Source organism: Pangasianodon hypophthalmus, chromosome 2 (genome assembly GCF_027358585.1).
Source record: "Pangasianodon hypophthalmus isolate fPanHyp1 chromosome 2, fPanHyp1.pri, whole genome shotgun sequence".
In the NCBI taxonomy this organism is placed as follows: Eukaryota; Metazoa; Chordata; class Actinopteri; order Siluriformes; family Pangasiidae; genus Pangasianodon; species Pangasianodon hypophthalmus.
The window spans coordinates 5,773,825-5,791,268 of NC_069711.1; the positions used below are offsets into that span (position 1 = coordinate 5,773,825).

Sequence of the window (17,444 nt, forward strand, 5' to 3'; positions counted from 1 at the left end):
AAAAAATAAGCGTAGGAGGCTAATAAACAGACCAAGTTCATGAGTTTGAGTCCTTCCAGCAGTTTACAGTTACGATTCTTCAGTCGATGGGCTTCGTCAATCACCACACAGCGCCAATTAACCTTTTTCAGTTCAGGGCAATCAGCCATGATCATCTCAAATGTGGTGATTACACCATGAAACTTAAACAGGCCAGGCATTATGTTTCCCTGCAAAGAAGTAAACAGAGGCAAAAAAAACCCCAAACAAATAAATTTGTATTAATCCTCAGCATTTACCTCTATTTACTTAATTTATATCTACCTGCAAGGTGCAAATTCAACAAAACAATTCCCCTTGTTGCCATATTTCATCCTTAACTTGTTCACCTACCCAAACTATTCTGTTTCATTTGTTTTCATAATTCATTATTCATTACTAGATATACAGTCAGGTACATAAATATTTGGAAATTGACAAAATAATTGTTATTTTAGCTATCGCAGTATATTGGAGTTGAAATTAAAAACATGCACTCAGACTTTCAGTTTTAATTTGAGGGTATGTACATCCACATCATGTGAATCGTGTAAGAATTACAGCACTTCCTATATGTGGTCTCCCCCCTTGATAAGAGACCAAAAGTAATTTGACAATTGGCTGGTCAGCTGTTCACTGGCCAGGTTGGTCTTATTCCCTCATTATTTAACTTACAAGTAAACAGATCAAAGGTCTAGAGTTAAATTCAAAGCATTAAAATTCATGGCATTTTCTTTTGGAATCTGTTGCCGTCTCTCTATATGAAGTCCAAAGAGTTGTCACTGCCAGTGAAGCAAACCTTTATTAGGCTGAAAAATCAAAACAAACCCATCAGAGAGCTAGCAAAAACATTTGGTTCAACTCTTTAGTTCATTCTTAAAAAGAAAGAACGCACTGGTGAACTCAGGAACACCAAAAGGCCCCGACGACCACAGAAAACAACTGTAGTAGATGACTGAAGAATACCATCCCTGGGGGAGAAACCCCCATCGTAACAGTTGGCCAGATCAAGAACACCCTCCAGGAGGTTTGCGTATTTGTGTCAAAGTCAACAGTCAAGAAAAGGCTTCACCAGCGTAAATACAAAGGGTTTACCACAAGATGTAAACCATTGGTTAACCTTAAAATACAGGAAAACCATATTAGAGTTTGCCAAAACCATCCAAAAAAAAGACCATACAGTTCAGGAAAAAACATTCCATGGACAGATGAAACAAATATAAACTTGTTCCAGAATTATGGGAAGAGAAGAATATGGAGAAGGGATCCACATCATAAGACCTCATCTTATGGTGTGGGGATGTATGGCTGCCAACGGAACTGGTCTCTTTGTATTTATTGATGATGCGACTGCAGCATGAATTCTACAGTGTATAGGGCTATATTATCTGCTAAAATTCAGACAAATGCTTCATAATTCATTAGATGGCTCTTCACACTGCAGATGGACAATGACCCAAAACATTTTTACAGGCAAAAAGTGGAATGTTCTGTAATGCCCCAGTCAATCACCTGACCTGAATCCAGTTGAGCATGTATTTTACATGCCATGCTAAAGACAAAATGCAAGGCAAAATGTCCCAAGAACAAGCAGAAAGTGAAGACAACTGAAGTGAAGGCCTGGCAGAGTATCAGCAGGGAAGCAACCCAGCACCTGATGATGTCTATGGGTTCCAGACTTCAGTCAGTCACTGACTGCAAAGGATTGAAATCAGAGTAGAAAAATGATTGTTCTATTTAAACCAATCAAACATAACATTAAAACCACTGACAGGTGAAGTGAATAACACTGATTATCTTTACAGTGGCACCTGTCAAGGGGTGGGATATATTAGGCAGCAAGTGAACAGTCAGTTCTCGAAGTTGACGTGTTGGGAACAGGAAAACTGAGCAAGCACAAGGATCTGAGCGACTTTGACAACGGCCAAATTGTGTTGGCTAGACAACTGGATCAGAGCATCTCCAAAACAGCAGATCTTGTGGGGTGTTTCCAGTATGCAGTGGTTAGTACCAACCAAAAGTGGCTATGATAGAAAGGTGGCAGAACACACAGTTCATCGCAGCTTGCTGCGTCTGGGGCTGTATAGCTGCAGACCGGTCAGAGTGCCCATGCCGACCCCTGTCCACCGCCGAAAGTGCCTACAATAGGCATGTATCAGAACTGGACCATGGAATAGTGGAAGAAGGTGCCTTGGTCTGATGTTACTTTGACACGTACCACCTACCTAAACATTGTTGCACACCAAGTACACCCCCTCAAGGCAACGGTACTCCCTAATGGCAGTGGCCTCTTTCAGGAGGATAATGCGTCCTGCCACACTGCGAAAATTGTTCAGAAATGGTTTGAGGAACATGACAAAGAGTTCAAGGTGTTGACTTGGCCTCCAAATTCCCCAGATCTCAATCCGATCGAGTGTTGGACAAACAAGTCCAATCTATGGAGGCCCCACCTCGCAACTTCCAGGACTAAAAGAATCTGCTGCTAACGTCTTGGTGCCAAACAATATCAGGCAGGTGGTTTGATGTTATGGCTGATCGGTGTATGATTATTAGTTTGTCCACTTACTTTTGGGCCCTTAAAAAGTAGGGGACCACATATACTAAATACTGTAATAACCACACTGTTCACACAATTTGGATGTACATACCTGCAAATTAAAGCTGTAAATCTGCACCTTAAATGCATATACATGATTTAATTTCAATTCAAATATACATAATGTAGTAGACAACTAAAATAACAATATGTTTGTCAATGACATGAATGTAAATGTACTATACATTTTGGTGAAGTTAAGGGCCAGCTCTTTCCTGGCTCAGGTCTTATTTGACTGACTGTTAAAATATTAAAATATTAATGCCTCTCTAGCCATACAAAAGTAGTTTGGTGTTCCACAAGGCTCTGTTCTAGGCCAAATGCCTCCCCCCCATATAATGCTTCCACTGCTGACAGGCAGCTCTAAGTTTCAGCAAAGTCATATGACAAAAAATATATAGCTTAAAAACTTGAGGAATATGTAAAGGACATTAGATGTTGAAATGCTGAGTAACTTCCTCAAAATTAATTCCAACAAGACAGACATATTCTACTAGGGCCACAGGCAGAAGTAAGAAGTAAGCTAGGAGATTATATAGTAACTCTGGATGGCATTTCTGTTACATTATGTGCAGCAGTGAAAGACCTTGGTGTGATTATTGACTCCAGTCTCTCATTTGAAGCTCATGCAGATAATATTACTAGGATAGCCTTTTTTCGTAGCTAAGAAATATTTTTAAATGATGCAGAAAAAATTGCTCATGCATTTGTTACCTCCGGATTGGCCTATTGTATTGCCTTGCTGTCTGGATGTTCCATTTGGTGCATGAACAAGCTATAGTTAGTACAAAATGTCACAGCCAGAATCCTTACTAGATCTAGAAAGTTTGATCATATCACTCACATTTATTCCTAGGACACTGGCTTCAAGTGAAATTTGGTATTGATCATAAAATACTACTTGTGAGATATAAAGCACTGAATGGTTTTGCCCCACAGTACTTAAGCAAAATTCTGGTCTATTATGTTCCACCATGCATGCTTTGATCAAAAGGTGCAGGTTCTTTATAGTACCTGGAATAATACAGACTATAGCAAGAGATAAGTGCTTTTTCCTATAAAGCCTCCCAGCTATTGAATAGACTTCCAATTAGAGTTCAGGACTCAGATACAGTCTCAATTTTAAAAACTGCTCTCTTGCTCTCTCTCTGTTGAGCTATACATGTACTCCTTCTGCCTAATGTGATCTCTGTGCCTGATCCTGACACTTCTACTGCTGTGGCACCTCTTGCCCTCCAGACCTTCCAAATTCATCCTGACACTTCTTCTGTTTGGATCTTCTGAAATTGTGACCCTTTCTTCCGTGGATGATCTCACTTAAATACTGGAGACTTGAACATAAGACTTACTGTTATAATCTTAAAGATTATGATGTTCTTACCAAACATCCTTTCAACACACAAACAGTACTGTTTGACTATGTTGTACCCAATTGTGGAAGAGTAATGACATATCCTATTATTGGGATACTTTTAAGTCTGGTTCCTCTAAAGGTTTCTTCTGCTTGTTGTCTCAGGGAGTTCTCCTTTGCCACAATCAGTTCTGGCTTGCTCATTATGGATCTGAATATAAATCTCCATCTAGATCTCTGCAAAGCTGCATTGTGACAATGTATATTGTTAAAAGCATTATACAAATAAAATTGAAATTAATTGAATATACCTGTTCATCTCTGTGATACATCTCGTACTGCAGGATCATCTGGCGGCTGATCTGGCTACCATGATAAACAATTACATTAATCTCCGTCCATGTGCGGAACTCCCTCTCCCAGTTTGTAATGGTGGAGAGAGGAGCAATGATTAGGAAGGGACCTCTCAAACCCATACGGAAGATCTCATAGAGGAATGTTATGGACTGGATGGTTTTTCCGAGGCCCATTTCATCAGCTAGGATACAATTTTTCCTAGAGAGGAAGATGATAGTATATAATTTCTTAAAATTACATTTGATAAATTGTTTTTGTGTATGAGTGTTAGTCAATGTTAAAAAGTAAGTCCACCAAATATTGTAATTACTAGATTTCTATTCTTGATTGTCATGTCTATTGAGAGTAAAGTTGTTTTAACTTGTTTTCTAAGATATACACTCACTGAACACTTTATTAGGAACACCTGTACACCTACACATTCATGCAATTATCTAATTAGCCAATCCTGTGGCAGCAGTACAATGCACAAAATCATGCAGATACGAGTCAGCAGCTTCGGGTAATGTTCACAACAACCATCACAATGGGGAAGAAGTGATCTCAGCGATTCTGTCCGTGGCATGATTGTTGGTGAGAAACCGGTGAGTATTTCTATAACTGCTGATCTCCTGGGATTTTCACACTCAACAGTATCAACAGTCTCTTTATTTCACAGAATGGTGAAATAAAGAAAAAAAAAGCATCTCAGAATGCACAACACTTCGAACCTTGAGGTGGATGGGCTAATAGCAGAAGACCATGTCAAAGCTGCAGTGGGCACAGGCTCACCAAAAGTGGACAGCTGAAGACTGGAAAAACGTAGCCTGGTCTGAGGAAATCTCATTTTCTGCTGAGACACATAGATGGTAGGGTCAGAAATTGGCGCCAACAGCATGAATCCATGGACCCAACCTGCCTTTTGTCAACAGTCCAGGCTGGTGGACGTGGTGTAATGGTGTGGGGAATGTATTCTTGGGCACACTTTGGGCCTGTTGATACCGATCAATCTTCGCTTGAATACCACAGCCTGTTTCAGTATTGTTGCTGACCATGTGATCCCTCCATGGCCACAATTTACCCATCTTCTAATGGCTACTTCCAGCATGATTATGCACCATGTTACAAAGCATAAGTCATCTCAAACTGGTTTCATGAATATGACAATGAGCTCAATGTTCTTCAGTGGCCTTCCCAGTCACCAGATCTGAATCCAATAGAGCACATCTGGGATGTGGTAGGACAGGAGATTTGCAGCATATAGGTACACCTAAAAAATCTGTAGGAATTGCGTGATTCAATCATGTCAACATGGACCAGAATCTCAAAGAATTGTTTCCAACAGCTTGTGGAATTCTTGCCATGAAGAATTGAAACTGTTTTGAGAGCAAAGAGATGCCCTAGTCAGTATTAGTATAGTGTTCCTAATATGTTCGGTAAGTGAAGATAGCTCATTTTTTATTTGATTTCAACAATCAAACAATGTCAAACAGTGAGGCTGAAAACAAAGAGGAACTTTTTTTTTCTTTTTGGTAATATGTCAGTGACATAATTTGGTTCAAACTTTAGAAGCATTAGAAGATTATGATTTTTGTGAAACTAGGGCATTATTACCTATTGTACCAATTGAAAAGAAGCCAATTCATGCCTTCTAGCTGGTATTCTCTGAGTTGGTTGCCATTTCTGTATTCACGAGACTGTTCAAGCTTTTGCCATTGCTCTGGTGAAGGCCTCTCCTACAGTGAAACAACGAGAGGAAGTATATAACTACTGAGAAATATTTTAGAGCATAGCATTACATATAAAAAGTCATTGCATTACATGTAATGCTGTGTTAGTTACAAAAAAATGCATTACCTTCAGGTAAAATTAAAATGTAATATATGAACACTGAACAAAACCATGTCTCTTCATGATATACTCAGGACGTAAATTCAGTTCAGATGAATTCAATGCAAAATCTTACAACAGGTGTGAGTTCTGGTATTTTCTTGAGCTCTTCAAACTCACGAATCTTCACAGGGTCTACATCCTCCTGTAGTTCCCAAGTGCTTTCCTCATACGACAGAGAACACCACTTTACCAGGTAGTGTGTCACCTCCTGTTAGTACACATGCAGTGACTTCTAACAGCAGTCTAAGACAGATTGTATACACTCTTTATTCCTACTACAATGATACTCCCCTCTCCAGTTTCCGTGTCTGTAGTGATCGCAATCTCCAAAACCCGATCTACTTCAACATAGTCTGGATTAAAGAGGTCTTCATCGAGCTAGAGAGATTGAAACTGATATTACTAATACAGAGCACCATAAAAAATACAATTAATTTAAAAACACCACCTGAATAACTTAAAAATTTTATGGCTAACAATAAATGAAAACTTCCAAGTAAACATTCGTAATTGCAGCTCTTCTAAATATTATTTTTACTGTTCACATACTAATGTATTTGCATTGCATTTATGATTCATTAATATTTATTTTTTGAGCATTTTCCATATTATAACAATACATGCCAACCAGAGTAACACATGGAATTGATTTAGATTTAGATCGACAAATCAGCAAATGAATAAGATCAAACTACTTTGGTTCACACATAAATACACAAATAAATGCACACACACTCTCCATGAGTAATAAATGAATGTTTCTATATGACATGTGCAGAAACTCAACCTTACCTCTGAGAAAATGTGCTTCATTTGTGCATGTTTGTTCCTGAAGCGCTTGATTTTTTGGTGAATGCGCGGGTCCTTTTCCAGCTCCTCCAATGTTGCCCATTTACAGTGAAGGTAAGAACTAGCAACAAAACCAAAAAAAGCACAAAGCAACAGGACATATGATATTATATGGGTATTTATTGCTGAGATATGCTCTCATTTCCTATACGGTGACTTAGCAGTCAAATTCATTTGCAGGTTATGGAAGTGTGGCATATCAAATGATGCTGTCAGCCAAATTTTGTAATGATTGGTCAAGTTTTTTTTAAATTCAATTTCACAACGGCCGACATCCTGTTTGGCAAATCACAAATTCTGCACATGAAGAACACTCAGCACCTTCTAGGGAGTCAAGAAAAAAAAAATATATATATATGATTGCAGTTATTGATTGCAATTATAAAGCCTATGGTTAAGGCTCGGGGTTACTGCTCAGGAGGATGGGGTTCAAGCCCCAGCACTGCCAAGCTGCCACTGTTGGGCCCTTAAGCCTATCTGCTCCAGGGATGCCTTATCATGGCTAACCCTGCGCTCTGATCTCAACTTCCTAACAAGTTGGGATATGTGAAGATAAGAATTTCACTGTGCTGTAATGTAAAGGCTTCTTCTTCTATTTATGCATCTACAAAGTCTGGTCAAAATCCATCACATCATTGCTGAGATATTGCCTTCTCTTCCTGTTTGGTGACTTCACTGTTTGGGCGTTATGGACAAACTATCCATTGTATCAAAAATCTGAGAAACAAGTTTGTTCGGGTCTCACGATGCTGCAAATTTGGTGATAATTGGACAAAATAATTGGATAATCCAATATGGTGGAACACCATAACACTATGGTGTCTGTTTCTACAACATTGCATGGTTGGAGAGCAGCTTCTTTCAACTTAGAGCAATTGCTAAAATCTAAACATTTATTTCTTTACATGACCTAGAGAAAAAGAAAGTAAACATGTTTTCATTTAACAGGTTCCTATTTAGTTACTTAGTTACTTTTTAGGAAAAAGAAAATACACATGCTTAAATTTAATCTCTTCTAGACTATGATAATGCCCTGTATATAGGTGTCAAGTCCTCTTTAGTTATTTTTTAGTTACTTTTTAGGTGTTAATAAGTCATGTTTATTTACAGTTAATATAGAATGCTGCTGCTAGGCTGCTTACAGTGAGGTACTAAGCAGCACCAGCTCCCTGTCCATTGCATTACCCAGTTTAAGATTCTTTTATTTGTTTTTAAAGCTTATCAACGTCTTGATGATGCTTCCTGCCTGCTCTGGGTGGCTAAGCATTTATACATTTATATTACATTTTACAGACAGACTTCTCTCTCAAATGCAGACCAGTGATTCACAAATTCAGGGACTGGGATAGCCATTGCAAAAAAAAAAAAATTTTGTTTTCAGAACTATTTCTGTGTTCACCTGAATGCATGTTTGGCAATTCTGCGACATACATTTTAGAAAGAAAAGACTATTCTTTAAAAAAAGGTGAAAATAATTTTGGATGGAACATAAGTAGTTTCCACCACTTCTAACATTAGGGTTAGGCATTAGACTTACAAATTTCTGTACTTCACATAAAACTCCTCTGACTCTTCAACTGGTTCTCCAGGGAATGTCTGAAATAATGGGAAATATAACAGATAAAATAGGTGAGGATGTTATGAAACACTTCAAAGACTACACAAAATTAAAACAATACAAGAGGCCACACCACCTCCTTCTTAATTGTCCGCACAGAGAGAATCTTTTCAATGATGTTGGCTTCATCTTCAGGGGGTTCCTGAGACAAAGGAAAGAAGCAAGAATAGACAAGGACAAGCAACAAAGTAAACCACTGAGACAGAGTAAAATGCCAAGAGTGACGACTGGAAGGGTGTATGGGTGTATGCATGACTGTGTGGGGTGTGGGTTCTTTTTCCCATGACTATATGTGCTTGTTGAACATCAAATTCCAAAGATGGTCCTGCCTTTGCTGCTGTAACAGCCTCCACTCTTTTGGGAAGGCTTTCCACTAGATTATGGAAAATTTTTGCCCATTCAGCAACAAGAGCATTAGTGAAGTTGGGCACTAGATGACAAGGCCTGGTGCACAGTTAGTTTTCCAATAAATCTCCACACCAACCTTGGCAAACCATGTCTCCATGAAGCTCACTTTGTGCACAGGGGAACTGTCATGCTGGAACAAGTTTGGGCTGGGCCCCTTAATTCCAGTGAAGGGAAGTTACAGCAAAGACGTTTTAGACAATGGTCAGGTGACTGTTTAGTGTCCACCAGGGCTGACAAGGCCTGCATAAATGATTACGTGATTCCATGTGTGATTGCTCTAATAGGTTGTGCTTGTCTTTAGATACTGAAACCTCTGAAACCTCTTCTCTACAGGCCCAAAGAGTGATCCAGGTACATTAGGCAGGTTCCATAGTGTTGTCTTCACACACATGTAACTCTCACTGCACTATCCATACCTGCCACTGACCAAGGACCAGACTGGCGGACAGTCACCTTGAGTCCTGGCCTAAGTGTCTCACTGCCAAAAGTGCAGTTACAATCAGTTCCATCACAGTGGGTTCAATTTCTGCCAACTGGAACAACCGATTCAGTGCAAGCAGCAAAACTACCAGCAAACTGCCTGTACGTATCATCTGTGCGCCTGGACTGTGCATAGGCAGTGTACGTCTGAGCATAACCACCAACAGCTGGTATGTTAGTAAGCTCCAGCCTATTTTAATGCTCTCAATGTAGTCCTTGTACTGTGGCATGAGTTGTATATCAGTATCCAATCCAATATGGGCCACTGCCATTTTCAGGGTGGCTATTACAGCCTGTTAAGAGCTTGTTACCTTAGGGCCGATGATGACTGGTCATCAACCAATGGTTGCCCATCAAACAGAAAGTGTCTCCCAGATGTGGCCACAGATATACAGTAGCATCCTCACTCTCTCCAGATGAGGAGTGGAAGGGAGAATTGGCTTTATGCAGAAATATGTTTACAAACATAAGTTAACAACTAGAGCTGTAACTAATGATTTTTGATTAAACAGTATCTCCATTTCTTAGATGTGTGTGGTTAAATTTAGCTAGCTATCTAAACACAACCTGTTGCACAGCACATGTTAGCCAGCTAGAGGAGCAGATTTGTTAGTCAGCTTGCTCTTCAATATCAGAGCCATCCCTATTTAAAAACTGTGTTCAAGTACAGGTATTCATGTACAGGTATTCACTTTTTGATTTTTGGTAATATTTCAAACCATGTTAAATATACTAATATATTATACCTGTCACTATACTGTAATACTAATTATATGAAAATTTAACAAGCACATTCTGCACCTAGACTTACAGCTGTCATCTTGGAGTTAGTGTACATTTATGAAGGCAGGCTAGAAGACAGAAGTAGTGCAGATGTGTGGTGAAGTGGAATGGTGGGAGATACTGCAGTTACCTCTGCTTGCCAAGCAAGGGTAGAGGAGGAGATAGGAGGAATTCGCTCTGTTCCCAGCACAGCAATGGTCTCACCATCATCATCCACAACCTTAAAATCTAGATCTTCATTGTACTTCCTGCGCTTCACCTGACGCCCTGATCTCCTCTTCTGCAGACAAGTGAAAGAACAAGACCAATGAAAGTTTGAGTGAGTGTGAAAAAAGAAAGACAATTACTTGGTTATCAAATAAAAAAAGAGACCCCCAAAAGTCATTTTCATCTACTTTGCTACGTTCTTTGCTATTATTATAGGTGCTAAATCCTCTGTTTACACATCTTCACACACAACACAAAGCAACAGTAATCAGTAAAGCAACAGTAACCAAATCAAGAAAGACAGGCAAATAGAAGCTAAGTAAGCTAAGTAAGTTAGGCCTTTTAATCATCAATGTCTAGAAGATGAAAGAGCATCATATGAAATGCATGGACAGAATTAATTGCAGGAATGACAAAGACAACAGGAATGGGGGTACTCACAGTGTTGTCCATAGGGTCAGTGCTCTCTTCTCCTCCTGTAGCCAGTGTACAAAGTGAGGCCGTATCATCACTCTCGGCTGCCTCCTGCGGTGCATCATTTTTCCGCTTCCCTTTTTTCCTTTTCTCCAGGGGTACAACACTCTGCTCTCTGCACAACATGGGAAAAAATTGTTAAAATATATAGGCTTTACATTTTATTAAGATCTCTAACAAGTTAACACAAACTAAATATCATATCATACAGTATATCACATCACACAATATTGTATCATAGCGGCATCACTCCTGACAAATCTTGACAAGTCTTTAATTCTAGTACTACACCACAACGTTGAATTCCTGAATCTGACTGATTAAAAGGTGTTAATTAATTTTCTATAATAGCACAGCTTTGACAGTAGCTGCAGCTGTATTTCTAATCACAGGTCCATACCAGTGGATTGGTTCTAATATGATTTAAAAAAAAAAAGAGAGGCTAGCAACAGAACAACTGTTAGAACAACACCTAGGCTAAAGACATTCAAACCCAATTTTTCGTAACTTCACACATTTTATGTTACCATACATTTCCTGTATTAAGTCAAATAATTACTTTATTTTATCAGCTGTAATTTCAAAAAATAGCTAAAAAAGAGAGATTTATTTCAGCTTTGGTATATCAGATTTTCAGTGTGTCAAAAGGTTACATACACGTTGTTAGTACTTATTCTAGTTAGTCATCCTCGGGAGTTAATTTGTGCCTATGTCCTGAATGATGCAGTGTTTCTGTGGTCCCAAGATTTTTATATTTGCATGCGATTGTTTGTACAGATGCTCAAGTAGTCTCTTTTTACAGCCACAGGTGCACTCCCAATTAACTCCTAATTATGAAAACTGGCCAATCAAAAGCTTTTAAAAATTCATTACATCAATTTCTGGAATCTTCCAGACTGTGTAAAGAGATAGTTAACTTGGTGTATGTAAATCTTTGATCCACTGTAATTCTGTTATAGTGAATTAAAGCTGAAATAAATCTGTCTCTATTTGATTATTTTAAAATTATCTCCGATGTGAACAAAGTAGATGCCCTAACTGACTTGTCAAAAGAAACTTATGGTAACAGGAAATGTGTGGTGTTCTGAAAAACAGTGACTGAATATCTTTAGCCTAGGTGTATGTAAAGTTTTGGCTTCAACTGCAGCTATTATAATGTAAGTAATAACAGGAACTTATCTCACGGACACTTCACAGCATTAAATGTAACGATAAACGGTGATAAGTTATAGGAAAATGACCAACTCTGGGTTTGTTGTGGCATCTCTTCACCATGTCATTGATTATTTTCCTATAAAAGCACACTCAGTCACGTTTTATTCCTTACTTAAATAATGAATGCACTTTAATGGCATAATTTATCCTCAACTCACTTCGGCTTCCTCCCACGTTGCCTTGGTGGGGAGGTCACATCCTTTCCCTGTGTTTTTGACTTGATCTCTTGAACTTTCTTGACCTTTTTAGGATCCTTTACTACCTTCCCCTCCACCTTCTTTGTCTCTTTTAGCTCCTTCAGTGCTTTCGATTTCTTCAGGAGCAGCCGCTTCCCTTCTTTCTGTACCTTCTTTTTCTTTGGTCTAATGTCGCACTCTCTGTCCTCTCTTGTGTCTTTCTTGTCTTTTTTTTTTCGTTTTTTCCTCACCCTGGGCCCACCTCCTCCATCATCCTCCTCGCTATTGACTGGTGAAACAGAAAGGTTGGGACTGAGGCTGCTAGACCCTTGGACTACTTCCCTCATCCCGGAGAGCTTTGCATGAGCCACGCAGTGGTTAGATGGCCCATCAATGATTCGGATCTGCTCCTTGCCAAAGTGGCCTATGGAAAAAGTGGTTTGTGCATTCTGCTCAGAGGCAGTGGTGGCTGAAGTAGCTGAAGTGTGCATTAAAATGTGCGTGGCAGACATCTGTAAGACAATAAAACAAACTTTTCAATCAAATATAAGAACAATAGAGCAATTTTTGGTTTACTGTCCAAAGGACTAAACTAATTTAAACTAACAGATCACACAATGCTATTTTTAAATGCAACATAAAAATCCAATGTGCTACATTAGTCCTGCAAGAAAAAAAAACTTTCAAAAAACCCAGGGTCCATGTTTGTCATTTAAATGCAACAGTTTTAATGAACTTGCACCTGGAATATGAGGAGCTCAGCCCTCAGAGATTTTTTTCAAACTGATTAAAATGCCCTAAAATATTTTCACACTGGTGTATTTATTGTTTAAACATAGCAAACGCTTATTTGTGAATATCAGGATTAGCTGATGTCTAAGGACAAGAGTAATTTCATCAAGTAATTTCCCTACAACCCTCCTACCTTCCCACAAAGTGTGTTCTTTTAAAAGACAAGCTGAAAACAGTGCCCCTGGGTTTGTCAAAATGGCTTAATAAATAAATTATTTTTTAATGGATCATTATCCATCCGTACTGGGACGTGCCGTCCTATCAGTTTTGCAGCATTTCACTAAATTTGAGCAGAAAGTATAGTTCTATACACCTCAGAATTCATCCTGCTACTTCTATCAGCAGTCAAATCATCAATAAACACCAGTGACCCAGTTCCATTGGCAGCCAAACATGCCCATGCCATTACATTTGCTCCACATGTTTGAGAGATGATGTGGTATCATCTGATGAATATGAATATTTTGAATATGAGCCCTTCCTTTCCTAATCCATACTCTTCTCTTCCCATCATTCTGGTACAAGTTAATCTTGCATCAGGACTGGTCTGGCTTTTTTTTTTTTTTAAAGCAAAGTCTAATCTGGCCTTTCTGTTCTTGAGTGTTACCAGTGGTTTGCATGTTGAGGTAAACCACCTGTATTTACATTCACGAAAGCGTCTCTTGATTGTAGACTATGAAAATGATATGCCCACTTCCTCAAGAGTGTTCCTGACTTAGCCAGATGTTGTGAAGGGGTTTTTCTTCACCAAGGAAAGAATTCTGTGATTATCCACTTTCGTTGTTTTCCGTGGGCTTCCAGGCCTTCTGGTGTTGCTGAGCTCGCCAGTTCCTTCTTTTTAAGAATGTACCAAATAGCTGATTTGGCCAATCCTAAAGTTTCTGCTATCTCTCTGATAGGTCTGTTTTTTTTTTTTTTTTTTTTTTTTTTCCAGCCTAATGATGGCCTCCTTTACTTGCATCGACATCTCTTTGGACAGCATATTGAGAGCTCATGAACAGCTACCAAATGCAAATTCAATGCTTGGAATCAACTCCAGACCTTTTATCTCCTTAAACTGTCACGAAACAGGCTGCACCTGGCCATGAAACTGCTTAACAGACAATTGTCCAATTACTTTTGAGCCTGTGAAAATGGAGGGACTATGCAAAAAAATGGCTGGGACTATGCAAAAAAATTCCTAAACCGGTAATACGATATTTTTTTCAAACCCCCTGAATTAAAGCTGAAAGTCTACACTTTAATCACATCTTAATTGCTTCATATATATATATATATATATATATATATATATATATATATATATATATATATATATATATATATATATACACACACACACACACACACACATACACACACACAGTCACGTCCGAAAGTATTTGGACAATGACAGAGTTTTTGTGATTTTGCCTTTATACACCACCACAATGGATCTGAAATAAAATAATCAAGATGTGATCGAAGTGTAGACTTTCAGTTTTATTTTTAAGAGGTTCCACAAAAATATGGCATTTACCATTTAGGAATTACAGCCATTTTCAACAAAGTACCTCCGTTTTCAGGGGCTCAAAGGTATTTTGACAAAGTGACATAATTGTAAATATAACCATAATTTTAATACTTGGATGAAAATCCTTTGCAGTCAATGACTGCCTGAAGTCTGGAGCCCATGTTCTCAAATTCTGAGTTTCCTCCCAGGAGATGCTTTGCCTGGCCTTCACTGCAGCCACCTTCAGTTGCTGTGTGTTTGTGGGTCTTTCTGCCTTCAATCTTGTCTTCAGTAAGTGAAAAGCATGCTCTATTGGGTTGAGTTCAGGCGACTGACTTGGCCATTGAAGAATATTCAATTTCTTTTCCTTCAAAAAGTCTTGAGTTGCGTTGTAGCATTTGGCTGAATGTGAGCAAAGAGTATAGCCCTGTACACCTCAGAACTCATCTTGCTACTTCTGTCAGCAGTCAAATCATCAATAAACACCAGTGAGCCCATTCCATTGGCAGCCATACATGCCCATGCCATAACACTGCCTCCACCATGTTTGACACATGATGTGGTATACTTTGGATCATGAGCTGTTTCTTTCTTTCTCCATACTTTTCTCTTCCCATCATTCTGGTACAAGTTAATCTTGGTTTCATCAGTCCAAAGAATCTTATTCCAGAGAGGGAGGCTTTTTTAGATGTTTTCTGGCAAAGTCTAATCTGGCTTTCCTGTTCTTGAATGTTCCCAGTGGTTTGCACCTTGTTGTAAACCCTCTGTATTTACATTCATGAAGGCGTCTCTTGATTGTAGATTTTGACAATGATACGCCTACCTTCTCCAGTGTATTCTTGACTTCTGTTGATGTTGTGAAAGGGTTTTTCTTCACCACGGAAAGGATTCTGCGATCATCCACTTTAGTTGTCTTCCGTGGTCTTCCAGGCCTTTTGATGTTGTTGAGTTCACCAGTGCTTTCTTTCTTTTTTCAGAATGTACCCAACTGTTGATTTGGCCACACCTAAGGTTTTTGCTATCTCTCTTATAGATTTATGTTGTTTTTTCAGCCTAATGATGGCCTCCTTCACTTGCATTGAGATCTCCTTGGACTTCATATTGGTAGCTCGAACAGCTGCCAAATGCCAACTCAATACCTGATATCAACTCCAGACCTTTTAGCTGCTTCATTTATCTTTTTATTTATCTAATTCAAGTACTTCCATTTTCAGGGGCTCAAAGGTATTTGGACAATTGACTGACAAGAAGTTAATTGACCAGGTGCGGTCCATTCCCTCGTTACTTCAAGATAAATGAAGCAGCTAAAAGGCCTGGAAGACCACGGAAGACAACTAAAGTGGATGATCGCAGAATCCTTTCCGTGGTGAAGAAAAACCCTTTCACAACATCAACAGAAGTCAAGAATACACTGGAGAAGGTAGGCGTATCATTGTCAAAATCTACAATCAAGAGACGCCTTCATGAATGTAAATACAGAGGGTTTACAACAAGGTGCAAACCACTGGGAACATTCAAGAACAGGAAAGCCAGATTAGACTTTGCCAGAAAACATCTAAAAAAGCCTCCCTCTCTGGAATAAGATTCTTTGGACTGATGAAACCAAGATTAACTTGTACCAGAATGATGGGAAGAGAAAAGTATGGAGAAAGAAAGAAACAGCTCATGATCCAAAGTATACCACATCATGTGTCAAACATGGTGGAGGCAGTGTTATGGCATGGGCATGTATGGCTGCCAATGGAATGGGCTCACTGGTGTTTATTGATGATTTGACTGCTGACAGAAGTAGCAAGATGAGTTCTGAGGTGTACAGGGCTATACTCTTTGCTCACATTCAGCCAAATGCTACAACGCAACTCAAGACTTTTTGAAGGAAAAGAAATTGAATATTCTTCAATGGCCAAGTCAGTCGCCTGAACTCAACCCAATAGAGCATGCTTTTCACTTACTGAAGACAAGATTGAAGGCAGAAAGACCCACAAACACACAGCAACTGAAGGTGGCTGCAGTGAAGGCCAGGCAAAGCATCTCCTGGGAGGAAACTCAGAATTTGAGAACATGGGCTCCAGACTTCAGGCAGTCATTGACTGCAAAGGATTTTCATCCAAGTATTAAAATTATGGTTATATTTACAATTATGTCACTTTGTCAAAATACCTTTGAGCCCCTGAAAACGGAGGTACTTTGTTGAAAATGGCTGTAATTCCTAAATGGTAAATGCCATATTTTTGTGGAACCTCTTAAAATAAAGCCGAAAGTCTACACTTCGATCACATCTTGATTGTTTTATTTCAAATCCATTGTGGTGGTGTATAAAGGCAAAATCACAAAAACTCTGTCATTGTCCAAATACTTCTGGACCTGACATATATATATATATATATATATATATATATATATATATATATATATATATATATATATATATATATATATATATATATATATTACACACACACACAGACACATATGTGTGTGTCAAATTACAATTACAAATTGTGGTACAAATCAAATTACAAATTACGGTACATGAAGAAAGGAGCTTTTCACTTTGTTTATTTTAATAAAACAGAACAAGAATCTGAGGATTTCACTGGCAAATACTCACCGAAACTGGACAGTTGAAGACTGGAAAAAGACCAGGTTTTTTTTTTTTTTTTTTTAAATCTTCAACTGTCCAGTTTAGATGAGCCTGTGCCCATGATAGCATCAAATTCCTGTTCTTGGCTAATAGGAGTGGAACCCAGTGTGGT

The 17,444-nt window shown here is 38.7% G+C and overlaps 1 protein-coding gene across 9 annotated transcripts in view; it reads right to left on the reverse strand.

The window, feature by feature from the left end:
* The window catches only part of chd6 (chromodomain helicase DNA binding protein 6), a 102,008-nt gene that overhangs the window by 54,562 nt on the left and 30,002 nt on the right, over window positions 1-17,444 (reverse strand). For all 9 annotated transcript variants that reach the window (XM_053228965.1, XM_053228979.1, XM_053228961.1 and 6 more), the window contains 11 exons: window positions 12,387-12,916; window positions 10,981-11,128; window positions 10,463-10,612; window positions 8,738-8,803; window positions 8,581-8,639; window positions 6,987-7,104; window positions 6,485-6,572; window positions 6,268-6,401; window positions 5,916-6,037; window positions 4,277-4,520; window positions 33-209 (listed from right to left, as the gene is read on the reverse strand). In XM_053228965.1, the coding sequence (XP_053084940.1) occupies window positions 33-209; window positions 4,277-4,520; window positions 5,916-6,037; window positions 6,268-6,401; window positions 6,485-6,572; window positions 6,987-7,104; window positions 8,581-8,639; window positions 8,738-8,803; window positions 10,463-10,612; window positions 10,981-11,128; window positions 12,387-12,916 (1,836 nt within the window). The remainder of the gene's footprint in view (window positions 1-32; window positions 210-4,276; window positions 4,521-5,915; window positions 6,038-6,267; window positions 6,402-6,484; window positions 6,573-6,986; window positions 7,105-8,580; window positions 8,640-8,737; window positions 8,804-10,462; window positions 10,613-10,980; window positions 11,129-12,386; window positions 12,917-17,444) is intronic.